This window comes from Erithacus rubecula, assembly GCF_903797595.1.
Source record: "Erithacus rubecula genome assembly, chromosome: 3".
NCBI lineage: Eukaryota > Metazoa > Chordata > Aves > Passeriformes > Muscicapidae > Erithacus > Erithacus rubecula.
The window spans coordinates 109,019,690-109,033,386 of NC_136689.1; the positions used below are offsets into that span (position 1 = coordinate 109,019,690).

Here is a 13,697-nt window from a genome sequence, read left to right on the forward strand (position 1 = left end):
TCAGCTTCTTTCATTGGAATGAACAAGTACTAGACATTGGTTTGGATTTGGTTTGGGATTTTTTTCACCTATTAAACCAGGTAATTCAATCAAAACTCTATCTGAACTCCTCAAGACTAGCTGTACCACTGATTTACACATAGGATCTCATTAAGAGCATTCTAGAGGCCAGAGCAGGACTTGCTCAAGTCTACTGCTAACAGCTAGATGAAAGCAATGTTATTAACCTCCCATTTCACAGATGGAAGGTGAGAAAGAAGCAGCAGCAACTTCTTCACAGTTGCAGATTCATACACTTGTGTAAGCAAATGGCAGACAAATGCCTGGGCACATCTTTCACTCCTCCATGACTAGGAGTGAGAATTTGCACATGAGCCATTTGCATGTGGTCAGCTGTTTGAAGTGTAAATGGTGCTAAACCATGCAGATTTGCTTTTCAAACTCATTCCATTAAGACATTTCACCAAGACTTGTAGGTTATAAATGTTAGAGCCAGGAACAGCTGCAAGGAGAGTACCTCTCCCCTTGCATTGAGAGAGCAGCTGTTGAAAGAGGTGTTCTCCTGATTGGGCACTATAAACAGAAACTAGAAACAATCTAGTTTCTAGTTTCTAGAAACAATCACATTACAACTTTTGCAAAATCCAGCCCTGTAGATGATTAATCTGCTAGTAACCTGTGTGAAGCTGAAGAACTTTAAAAAGCCATTGCTTTAGCTTAAATAACTTCTTCCTTTAGCTGGTCTGACCTGAGGACATCAGTTTCTTCACAGTTTGATTTGGCTTAGCACTTTTAGCTGGAGCCAGTAGAGAAAAGGAATAAAAATGTCACACAAAATGTTTCACATATAATTCACCATCTTCCCAGCCAACTTGTGTATGTTATTTCTATGTAAAAATAAAGGAGGCATAAGAGCAGTTTTTACCCAAACACTTTTCCTATAGAGATTTCGGTCAAAAACCAAAACAACCCCAAAACCCCCGAAAAACAAAGAAAACCCCCAACACAACAAAGCAATATAAAACCTCACATTAAAACACTATTCTTTATTATCAGCCTGTGACAATAATGTAGGGTGAATCCCTATATAAGGACTGGGTCTAAATTCTGAATTTTCAAAAATTATTTTAAAATACCTTGAAGCCAATCATAACTGGGATTGCTAGAGCTCCTTATGTTTAAACCTGAAGTTAAGAGTTGCTCTTAAGCAAAAATCCATGTGTATATTGTAACTTCTAGGTAAATTTGAGACCTGGATTATTAATGCTTGGTTGGATCCCAGATTTCAGTGTTAGAGGCATTCCTGTGTTACTGAGGTACATGCCAACGTGTGCATGAGAGTGTATTAGGGTATGTGTTGAATAAACTTCATGATGATTTTTAGCTCTTCTGCATCTTTCTGGGATATATTAACTTGCTGACTGGCTATCACTCTGAAGTGGACAAGAAGTGTAAAGAATGAAAAACCTGAATCATATTTCAGAGATGTGTATTCATACCATAGGGAAAAGAGAGAGAGTATTAAAATTTTGGCAGCTGAATGCTTGTGCCCTCAGGCCAATGCTGTACATTCAGCAGCAGGCTGTCATACCCTAATTGCTAGTACCCCTTTGTGAATCAACATCTCTGAGAAGCCAATTCTACATGAGGCTTCTTTAATATACATCTTCCCATTTGCCCCACGTATATTTCAGTTTGCCATCTGATAATTGGAATTGTGTGGGTAGCAGCCGGTACCATCTGGCTTGTTAATAAGTAGAGGATAAAAATGTCTAATGCCTTGCTCTACATAAATACAAGAATTGCCCTACAAATAAACAGCTCCCAAAAACCTCAAATGATGAGAACAAAAGAAAATAGTGTGGTCTTAGCTCATTAAAAAATACTGAGGAGAGAATGAGGGAACAGTGGGAAAGCCCCATCACTTGCCATCTGAAGTTTTAGTGTAACTAAAACATATGGGGAAAATAATGCAAAATTAAAAGTGGTAATGCACTTTTCACACCAAAACATATTGGGCCACTATACAAATGATGCAATTAAAACTGCTGCCTTCGGGAGCCAAAACCTAAGCTGAATAAGTACGGTACAATTAAACTTTTTGATTTAAAACCAGTGAAAGATTTATCATAATGAAGCTCAGAATGCACATAATATGACTTGGGGGCATCAAAGCTAAGCTATAGAAAGCCACATGTCCTACAACACAGAGTTAGAATTGGAAGACTGACATCAGCAGATTTTAGGGCACAGAAAGGCTTACAAGTTCATTTGCACGTGAATGGCCAAGACCATGCAAAATCTTGCCTGTAAACAGTGCAGTATTGTAATCACTACTTTAATTAACAGGAAGGCAGTGCAAAGCTGCCTGCATTGGGGAAATAAACTCTGATCCTGTGGGCTGGATGTGAGAGCCGCGCTGTTGTGTTTGGAACCTGCTGGAACTTGCACAGCGCCTTATCTGGGAGGCTTCATGCGCATCACGACAATGTCCCCTAATCTGGCAATAAAAAGGGCATCATGAGCCCTGGCAGCCGGGCCAGCCAGCCAAGGCTGCAGTCACGCCATGCTCCCAAGATGGGGAGAGGAGATTTAAGCCTCTTGCAAGAAAAAAACCCAGCAAGGATTGCCTCCAGCGTGGCCTGGGTATGGAGGGGGAAAGCGAGGAAATGCAGCTGGGTGTTCACTGCCTGGCTGGGGCTGGCTGTACGTGGGAGGGTGCACAGGTAGAGGAGAAGAGGCACTCACACAGCACCTCGGTTCCTCCAAACCACCACCCCCCCACCAAACCTCAGCCTGCAAAGGCAGTGCTGGCCATCGGAGTTTTGCACCTTTGGGGTCTCCCCAGCAAGGCTTAGCCTGCCCTGCTGATGCTGGGTAATGCCTTCATTCTTCCAGATAAAACCCATGCCAGGGCGGGCCAGGGCCCAGAGCATGTGCTTCCCCAGGTAGGAGGGTTAGTAACAGTACTCCTGAGCAGAGAGAGAAAGCTGGAGAGGATATTTACTGTGACAAAATGGGTGAAGACCCACATTTGGAAAACAGGCCTGTTCAGCTGGGTGGAGCTGATATAGTTTGGCACCCAAGGGACTACTGTGGCTTTCTGCCCTGTGCTCCAACCCTGTAGGTGTCAGGGTTATAGTTACTGCTTGTCTACCTTCATTCTTGCTCAAATTACACTCACACATAAGACTTTTGCTGTTTACATCCTTTGAGGTTGCACCAAGCACTCAAGCACAGTTCTCTGGCCAGCCTTACACTAACTCTTGCTGCTACTCTGAGTTACACGTCATGCTGATCTGGAGCTGGCCCTTGCCAAACAGAAGCTCTAACAGCTGAACCTCCCTCCTCTTCCCTCTTCTCATGAATCATAATTTTTGCTCTCATAACAATCAGCTGATTTTTCACAGAATCTGTAGGAGCTCCATTATCTCAATAAAAATACTTCTGCTTTTATAGCCTTTGCTTCTGTTGTTTTGAAATTTAGCTTCTGCATTTTGAAAATTTAGTTTGAGGCTGGCTGGCAGCACTAACTGGAAGATATCTTCAGGGGAAACCATATAAGAATCAAGGCAATAAAATGAAGACTGTGATAATGTCTTAGAAAAAAGAAAAAAAAAAAGGGGGGGGGCATGTTATATGCCTTACACATTTGCTGTGGCTCTTTCTCCCTCACTGTATGCACATCTGTACCTCATGCCCATGTGTAAGACTGGTGTTGCTCATTCTCAATGCACTTTGGTGTAATTTTCTTTTTCCAGATGTGGAAACAGAGCTTCACGTGTCTTGCTCAGGGTAACCTAGAAGCCTGAGTTGGGCCTCAGTCTGGGGTTTCTGTGGGTCCATTTTGTCTCCTGCCAGCTGGAAAACATGAGATATCCCTTCACAGCCTTCAGCACTAGTGCTTTGTGTGTGGTACCTCTGCCACGTGTGTCTGTGCAAAGAGCTCAGCTCTTCAGTCTGTGGAGGAGGCACTGCACTTCCACTGCAGGAATTCAATTTACACCCATTCTCCTGGTAAGTTTTTATGAGCCTTTTACAACCTTCATTCCTTCACTAAGATCTTTTTGACCATGTATCAGAATTAAAGAAACCAACTCCCGGTTCTAGGCACTTGCCTCCCAAAGGAACTAAACTCATCCTGCACCTAAAGGATCAGATCAATTTAATCCCAATAATTTTGAAATTAGGATAGAACGTGGGTCCTAATTCGAATTTTGTTTATTGTTTTACAAGTAAGCAGAGGGTGCATGTCAGATGCTACATGTTACTGTAATTAGGGAATATTGCTAGCCAGATAGCTTCAATCCTAGTTCCAGCTTCAAGGAAATGTTTGGACAGACAGTATTGTCATTTAAGGAAAAAATTATATTAATTTTTTTTTTTCTCTCAAAAAAAGAAAAAAAGAAAAAAATTAAAATAATTAAACAAAAGAAATGTGCACAAACCAGTACATGAGGAGTTTGGTAAGCTATAGAACCAGGCTTGGGGAAACTAGAGTGATGTTTTCTTCAATAGTTGGGATGGATACAAGTACCCACCTGGAATTTTATGATGTACTGTTTGTGCAAACAAGTTTTAATAGGATATATATATATATTTGAGGCATAGATAGATAGATAGATAGATAGATAGATATAGATATAGATATAGATGATAAGATGATAAGATGATAGATATAGATATAGATATAGATATAGATATAGATATAGATATAGATATAAATATATAACAATTCTATGAAATAATAGGAAAACTTAGTAGATCTGGATTGGCCAGAGAAAGGAATTTGAAAAATGCTTTGTTTGGCAAAAACTGTTGTGCATTTAGCTTCTAAAAATTAGGTTCCTCCAAGGGATGTGAAGCTGGGCACCAAAAGCTGGTTGGAAAAAATCTTGTGCAGTAACAGTTTCAGGAGCAGACAGCAGCAACCTAAACAGTAATTGCTATCACATAACTGAAAAGTCCTGAGATTTACTTAGACAATGTTCCTGGGAACATTTGTTAAGAATGAAATGCAGTTGAAGCAATTTGTACCATGAAGTCAGACAGGAAATCAGACTAATCCCTGATGCAATTATGTGTAAGCTTGGCTGTCTAAGACTTACTAGAGCAAAAGAGAAAGAAGAAAACCAAGCCAGAATGAGATATTGAAAGGTGCTGTAAGTAGGTCACTGTCCTACATTGCACAAAAGCTAAATGCAGCTCTATCATCCCACAGTATCCTGAGCAAGTTGAACAAAGGACTTTTTCTAATACAGATCTCCCGGCAGCATCCAAGTTATACAGCTACATAAATCATAAAAAAAGTTCAGGCATAGCAGAATTTACAGGACAGGTAGAATGTACTGTGCTGAATAAACACAGGAGAAAACCAAGAAGAGGACTTGTGTCATAACTCTGTGTCACTGCATGATAACAAATTCCCATCAAGAAATCCTGTGATTTATTAAGAGTACAGTGTAAGAAGGATGAAGGGGCATTGAGCAGAAAAGCCATGACATGTTAGATATATACAATAAGTCAGCAAGAGAGACAAGATGCTTATTTAATAAATAGAGATAAAATTCTATTTTCTACAGAGTTTATTTTCTACATCATGAGCTCAAAACTCTTCATCATGCTTAGTTTAGAGAGAGGATGGGCTTCCTGAGCTGTCAGGACAGCAGATGTTGACTGTTCTTGCTCCCCTTCCTTCTCTTTCGTATTGAAAGCTTCAATTCCTTTCAAACTAATTACAATTTGGGATTTGTGTATTTTTACTGAATTATGTACTTTCCCCCTTCTACAGGCATGGTTACAGAACAGTTGTTAAAAATGGGAACTTCAGAAGATGGAAATGGTTTGAAAGGTTATTCAAGCACAATGCCATTGTTATGGGATATCCCCCACCCCCCAGTTTATATCAGTTTAATAATGAATATAGCTGTCTTGGAGTGACTTTATAATGTTTGTGTTTATTATTTCTTTTTTAATGGAAAAAGGCCATAATTTCAACACCAAATCATTATTAGGGCAAGTTATTTAAAGATGAATATAAATAGTCTTTAGATAGTCACTTAATTGTGGATATCATATTTCTATCCAAAACCACGGGGAAAAGGGTTTTTCTGCTCACAATCCTTGTCTCAGGTTACTGGAAATATTTGAGATTAGAGCACAGTTTTCTTAGGTGTGTGTAGAACCCAACATCCTGATACCACTGCCTTTCCCCAATCTTATAAACAGCAGATAATCATATTTAGTATATTTGTATAATATAATATAATTATAAATTATGTGATAAGAGTTTTCTGTCTGAAATAAGGCTTTCTAAATTTGTGATTTCAATTTAGGCAGCCAGGAAAAATGAAAATGTTTGCCTCAGTCCTTATCTGTTGAGCATTAAGGCACATTGCTAAGACAGACCTGCTTTCTGCTTTGTCTGTGATGTGTGAGGAAAGACTGTTCCACTAGTGCCTCATGATATGAAGATCCACAGCAGAAGTTTAATAGTAAATTTTTAGAACCCTTAAAATCTTATTTTATGTTCATTGTCATATTGTATAAATAACTAATAATTGACTTAATAAAAGAACCAGTTCATGGTGCCCTTGGATAAGTGTCCTAGAACAAAGAAAACTGAATTCCACTAGAGCACAGCTTCCCAGGACAGCTTCTGTCTTCATTCCAGCCCTTTGCTGACTCTACAGCTTCAAACCTGGCTAGATTTGTGAGCATCCTGGATTCAAATTTTTTAATTCTCTTCTAGCTAAATGCAGGACATGCAATTTTTTAATGTGTCTGTCCATTTTGGTTTATCTAAATATGTCTATTCAAATAAATAATTATCAGCTGCTTTATGGCATTTAAATTTGACTTATTTTCCAAATGAAAATTATTCTCTATCTGTGGAAAGTTGGAATCTGAGACAAGAAATGCTCCTGAAGCCATTAGCACACATCCTAAATAGAACTGGCCTGTTTTCGCTACAACGAGCAGTGAAAAAAGAAAGTCCATTAGAGGGAAATATTGTCTTTCTAAAGCCAGCAGATTTTTATTTCTGCAATGTCTAAGCACTGCAATTCTCAGCAGAAAATAGCACTGGAACAGTGGGCGGTTCCGAATTGCTGGAAACTTTACAATGGCTTTTATGTTTAAACATCATTTAGCAGCTGTTAAAGGTCAGCACAAATCCTGTACTTTATCAGTATAAATGAAGTCTACAACTGCCAAGAAAAGAATTCATTAAATAATGCAGTGATTATCATCTTGAATTTTTTTTCCCTTCTGAAGTGAAAAGGACCTCTTAAGTGGTTCTATTTTTCTTCTCCTTATTTCGAATTGACAAAGTAAAGCACTAATTGAAATATTTATATCAGAAATTTACTTATGAGGATGACACATTTTGTACACAAAGCAAGTGAAACATTTGACACATCATATAGTGCCAGGTGCAGTTAAGAAAGTGTAATATAAGTAGGCATTTAGAGACTAAGAAGCCCAACAAACTTGCTGCAATATTTCATTATCAATTTTATTTCCTACCATACACCAAATGTACAGCACAGAACACAATTTTGTCGTTTTGATGTAAGAAATATTAATTGTATGAAGAAACAGTATACAAACTACTCCAAATTAAAAAATGCATACATCATTGCTCTTTACAAAAGGTCTAATTTACAATATAGCTCATCAATGCATTTAAACACAAAAAAAAAAAAAAAGAAAAAAGAAAAACAGAAAAGAAAAAAACAGTGCACATTACAAAACACATCAAGTACAAGGGAGGCAAATAAATACAAACATACTTCACAGAACATCCTGAGCAAACAACCAAACACAGATAAATTAACCTGAAGCCATAGTAAATCATAATAATAAATACATAGCTCAGTAAGAGATTTTTTTTACTTAAATAAAATATATAACAAATTTGTTAAAATATTTAGTAAATTAAATTTTAATCTCTGTAATGAGTGAACTCATTTTGTATGCATTTAACAAGTATAACAAATGTTTGTTTTTTTGTGTTTTTAGCAAGAACAATAATAGCAAATTTTTGTTTGGTGTTCTCCTATTTATATTAGACAGCACATATGGTAGCTTTTGAAAAATCAATTTTAAAATAAACACAGCTCCTAAGAACACACATTTTCCCCTGTCTAAACTAACATTGGAGAGTTGAATTAACTCCCCAACAAAAAGCAAGCCCCACCTAATGCAGAACAGTGACCACAGTGCATGAGAGTTGAATCACTTCTGAATAGTACTTTTGTGCAGGAACAGTAATAATATAATTGTATATGTCAAGCCTGTGAATGCCATCATATTCAATCTAAATATAAATGCGGCTAATAAAAATAAACACTTTCATTATAGCACGGAAAAATTAAACACACGCTAGATCCATGTATACATTTACACTGAGGCACATATGCACATGAGGTGTGTGTGCATACAAAAAAGGCAGTTTAGCTGGTTGTTTATACCTTTTTCTTAAAAAAAATAAATATAAAAAAAAACTTCTGAAACAATGCTTAATTACTTACAATCCCTGAAATAGACATTGCCTCTGTTATAGCAACCGCTGCTTTCTGACGGATTCAGAAGTTCCACACCCAGGCTGACCGGATACCGAGGCGCAAGTGCTCGTCTGTCCACACCTCCACCTGCCTGTCTGCTCTGTAGCACTTGGGACCCTACCAGAAGGCTGGTGGCAAATTCAGTATCAGCCTAGTCTTAGTGAAGAAGGATGGGAGAAACCAGTCACGGTGTTGCTACTGGCCGTTCAAGGGACCAGCGGCCACCGTGGTGCCAGAGGGGTGTTTGCTGGTGCCCTCCAGGCCGCTGCCTTCTCAGCTGCCATTACCTTCAAACCATTCAAATGCCATTTCAGGGGAGATGTGTTCGACTCACTATGTACAAAGCCTTTAGCTTGGGATGTGTTTGCGTTTTTTTTAAATCCAAATCCATTGCAATACTGGTCACTTGCTTAAAACCTCAGCGTCTCATACTAAAAAAGTACCAGTACCTACCTAATTACCCTTCTTGTTTAGAGATAATTGTCATTTCCCTCCGTGAGCTAACTCTGAACAAAAACTGCAGTGGTAAAATAAATCTGAAGTTCTCTTGAAACATTTTAAATAATCATTCTCATAGGCTAAATCACGCAGCCAAGTCAAGTGCTTTGCTGATTGCTATATTTCATTATTGCTAACATATTCTTTAACACACTGTTTTCCAGCATACTGTGCTTTTAAGAGCCCGAGTTCCCCACTAGTGGGCACCATTTATCTTCTCATTCCATGCATCTTCACATCTCATGTTACTGCAAACCCATTTCTGATACAAAGCCATTATAAAAAAGCAGGATGTGAGGAAAATAAAACTAGAACCACGGTTCAGTCATTTGTTACTTTCATAGTTTTTTTTTCTTCCTGTACAAACCCAGCAAGTTATTTAATTTACAGTATAGCTTTCAGTCTATTTAAAATCCCATTGGAAAATAAATTAATAAACACATTTGTAAAAATATGGCAGGCCGCAAAAATGCTGTTAAAAGATAAAAAAACCAACTCTTTGATTAGAAATAAATAAAAAATATAAAAAATAGTCGCACACACTTTTTACATTCACTTTACAAAAACTGAGTGCAAAAGAAGAAAAAAAAAGAAATTGTACTGAAATAAATACAATATACTAACAGAGTGCATTGCTGTTAATACAAATAGTCTGTTGTGGTTTTATTCTTTTTTTTTTATGTCAGCTGGGAAAAAATTAGTGCAATGTTGCAATTGTAAATGCAGCATGGCAACCTACACCCCTTAGCAGTACATGAACTCCTAACAGATCCATCTGGAGTTTACTGCTGTTAAGTAATTTCTGTTGCCCAGCAGCTTTCACATCCTACACATGGATGCCCTTCACTGCCTGTTTGATACTTTCCAGCAGAGCTTTGCATTCGGGGGAATAGTCCCGTTCCAGATTGCTGTACATGTCTGTGAGTGTATTTACATATGCTTCGAAATTCTGCTCACTGATTGGCCCCTAAATGGAGACAAAACAGATTATAATTGTAGGAGGTAAAATTAAGGCTGAAAAAATCCAAACACCCAACCCCAAAACATGGCAAAGGAGCGATATGGCAACTGGGGAGAAGTCATAAACATCTATGTTTTGTTAATGTTTTATGGTGTGTTAGGGATTTTTATTTTTGGTGGCCAATTTTTCTCTGGGACTGTGTCTGATATTCCCCTTAACTGTCCTTTCTTAATCTTCCAGTGGCACTCTTGACATTTGGAAAGGGGACTGGAAACACGAGTACCTCTGTGGCTTTGACTGTGTTTGAGAGAAAGATGTGAAATTTTTGAGAAGATAGAACTTGGTTGTCTCCAGTAAAATAATCTGCATGAAACAGGTTATAGATTATCTGGGAGCTGAGTAAATAAGGATTCTCACCAGAGTGATGTTTTCACCCTTTGTGCAGGGAGGTTTGAGGGAAAAGCCTGCTTTGCACAGTGTGTACAGGGCAGAGATACCAGGGCTGGCTCGTTCCTGAAAGCAACTGCACCTACTCACACTCTTCATGATCCTGCATCTCTGCAAAGCAAATCAGCCTAAAAATGCTCTCTGCTAATGCACCTCCAGTGCTCCTGTGCTTGCTCATCTTCTTCAAGTGCAGGCAAGACAGTGTCAAAAGAAGGTGTTATGGCTGGGGTCTTACCATCTGTGGGAGCTGAATGTCAGCAAGACTGGAGATGAGGGCTTGGCTTAAGCCAGCTAACTCCTTCAACAGGCTCTCGTTGTTCTGCTCTATGAGTTTGTTCTCTTCTTCTATTGTTTTCAAATTGCTCTCCATAGATGTGATCTAAAAGAGACAGGCAGGAACAAACACAGACAGACAAACCCTTGGCAGCATTGTTACTGCAGTTTCAACCCAAAATATCAGCTGGACGGTTACAAGAGAGGCCATGATGAATCTGAAACTCAGCTATGTGGTTTTTAAGAGAGACATAGCTTCTCCACAGAACATTCAGAGCAAAGAGGAGGAGGTATTTCCTCTGAAATGACAGACTTGGCTGCTGGTTCATGGAGAAACCTGGCAGCAAGGCACTGGAGAGTGCCCCAGAGTGGGAGGAGGGAATTGAGCTTGGAAGGTCAGTGTGGAGCTGGGATGGAGAGTGTGGCCACGGGGCTGGTGGAGGGAAGGAGAAAGGAGGTTGATGTTTACATTGCTGTCCTGCTCTTACAGCATCCCTGCTGCTCGAGCACAATAGCAAGGACATGGGTATTAGATGCTGTGCCTCTTTCCTGCCCTGCTCCTGGGTGAGGTCTGGGCTGGCTGGGATTAGCAACAGGCCTGGTGCTGGGAGCAATAAGAAAAATACAGAGTGGAAAGGAAACTGAGAGGCTGAGTGTGTATCACAAAGATGATCTCTGACCAACAGAATGGTAAGGAGGATTTTGGAAAGAGCAGGAAAAAGCAGCCAAATTAGAAAACTGGTATCTTTTTAAAGTGAGAGTTCTGGGATATACTCAGGTCTGAAAGCTGAGATGTCAAAAGCAGTGCTTAAAAAATAAAAAAAAAAAAACCAAAAAAACCAAAAAAACAGCAGTGGCAAGGTCTGGTTCCTTCCTGCCCTGCTCCTTGTCCCAGGAGCAGACAGCTTGGCAGGGCAGAACAAAGGGCTGCCATCCTAGTTCCCTGTCACAGCTCCACAAGGCACTGACTGGTGCAGTCATATTGTCATGCCTATCCTATCCTATCCTATCCTATCCTATCCTATCCTATCCTATCCTATCCTATCCTATCCTATCCTATCCTATCCTATCCTATCCTATCCTATCCTATCCTATCCTATCCTATCCTATCCTATCCTATCCTATCCTATCCTATCCTATCCTATCCTATCCTATCCTATCCTATCCTATCCTATCCTATCCTATCCTATCCTATCCTATCCTATCCTATCCTATCCTATCCTATCCATCCTTATGAGCATCCACCTCTTTGCACTACTGAATTGCCTCCTGCTTGTGGCTGTTGTGCTTCCTTTGCTCACACACAGTCACACAGCAAAGCTCCCCAGTGTGAGAAACCCCTTTGTGTGTGCCTGTCATCCACTACAACCCCTCCTCTGGAGAGTGTTCATAGCAGCCTAACACCTGGCTGGGTGGCAGGAGGTAGGAGATTTGTGGCTTCTGCTGTAGTTGAGTTCAGGCTTTGTTGGTCAAACTGCCTTCCCCAGGGAGAAAGCCCAGGCAGGACAAATCTGACTGCATAAACTGGGCAATCTCCATGCAAGTAGCAGAGTCATCAGCAGGGAGAAGCAAGTGTCCTGAGACAGTGAGCACAGCCCCTCTGCCATGCAGTTTGGTCTGGGTATCCCCACAACTGCTGTGTTGTGAAGCCAGATTGTTTAGACCCAGCACAGGTGGCACAGGCTCCTACCTTGTTTAGATCACAACACACAGTGGTTATTGCAAAAACAGCAGGAGTCAACACTGCTCATTCCAATGTGGTGCAAATACAGGGGAGTATGGTTACACTCAGTTTGGTTTAGATCAGTTTAGATTCATATTCAGTTCACAGATTTCATTTAATTTCACTCTTATTCTGAAAATTCTGAAGCTTCTGCTCATGTTTTTACCCAGTCTGCCCAGCTTAACTTCCAGGTGCATATGTGAATCTGAAGGGATGAACCTATACAGCTCACTGCACAGAACCACTACCAGCATATTAAAGACAATCTCTCCAGTACACAAAATAATGAAAGAGAATGACTCTTCTCCACCACTGCCATCAAAACCCTCTGCTACACAAATTAGCAAAAGGTATATATTCTTTACCAGCTGTTGCCTGGAGGCAAAATTCAAACTATTTGAATAACTGACAGTGTATGAACTAAACTATTTGAAAATTTTCTTAGGTACACATAAGAACTCATTAAATTCAGCTCTCATTAAGAGTTGGACTGGATTTGTAACAGGAATTATCATCCCTAAAAGTTCAAGTCATAGGACCTCCATGGTTTGGTAAGCAAATATTCAGTCAATAAAGGAAAATTGATGTTTTGTTTGGTAAGTATGTTTTATTTCTGCTTGCTAAGATTAGTTACAAACTGCCCTGAATTTGTCATTCACCAGATCTTTAAGACAATACCTGCTAGTTATTTACAGAAAACAAAAAAAATCCATGAGGCTGGAAAAACAAGTGCAGAGGAGAGTAGCTATTTTTAAACATAGCATTTATATAGCATTCAATTTATTTATCATGCTTAAACATAGCATTAGAAAAGTATTCGCATTTATGGCATACCTGAGTTTGAAGTTTCATCATGTCAGCTTCAATTTTAAGATTGGATTCATTCAGTTCTTTTATTTCCTCATCCAAATGTCTTATTTCTTCATCACTCTCAATACCTGTAAATAGTTGAAAATAACAATATCAGATTCAAAGTGTCCACATGTAAGTGGACATATGAGTAACAAGCTGCATTACCTGTTACTTAACCATAGGAAAATAAGCTTTTCAACAAATAGATTGATCCTTAAATTGTGTTTTTGTTTGATTTTGCTGTCAAAATTCATTCCTACCTGTTAAGCATCTATATGAACTGAAACAGATGGAGCTATCTTAGTCCTCATTTTTTCATAATTTCTTTTTTTTTTTCATTGCATCGTGCAATTACAAGCTGGAGGGTACAGAAAGG

General features: G+C 39.2%; 1 protein-coding gene across 1 annotated transcript in view; it reads right to left on the minus strand.

Moving 5' to 3' along the window:
* Window positions 1-7,496: 7,496 nt before the first annotated feature.
* The window catches only part of ST18 (ST18 C2H2C-type zinc finger transcription factor), a 95,599-nt gene continuing 89,398 nt past the window's right edge, over window positions 7,497-13,697 (minus strand). Inside the window, exons 19-21 of the mRNA XM_079299847.1 lie at window positions 13,304-13,407; window positions 10,709-10,852; window positions 7,497-10,032 (exon numbers count right to left, since the gene is read on the minus strand). Coding sequence (XP_079155973.1) covers window positions 9,892-10,032; window positions 10,709-10,852; window positions 13,304-13,407 — 389 coding nt within the window. The 3' untranslated portion in view covers window positions 7,497-9,891. The remainder of the gene's footprint in view (window positions 10,033-10,708; window positions 10,853-13,303; window positions 13,408-13,697) is intronic.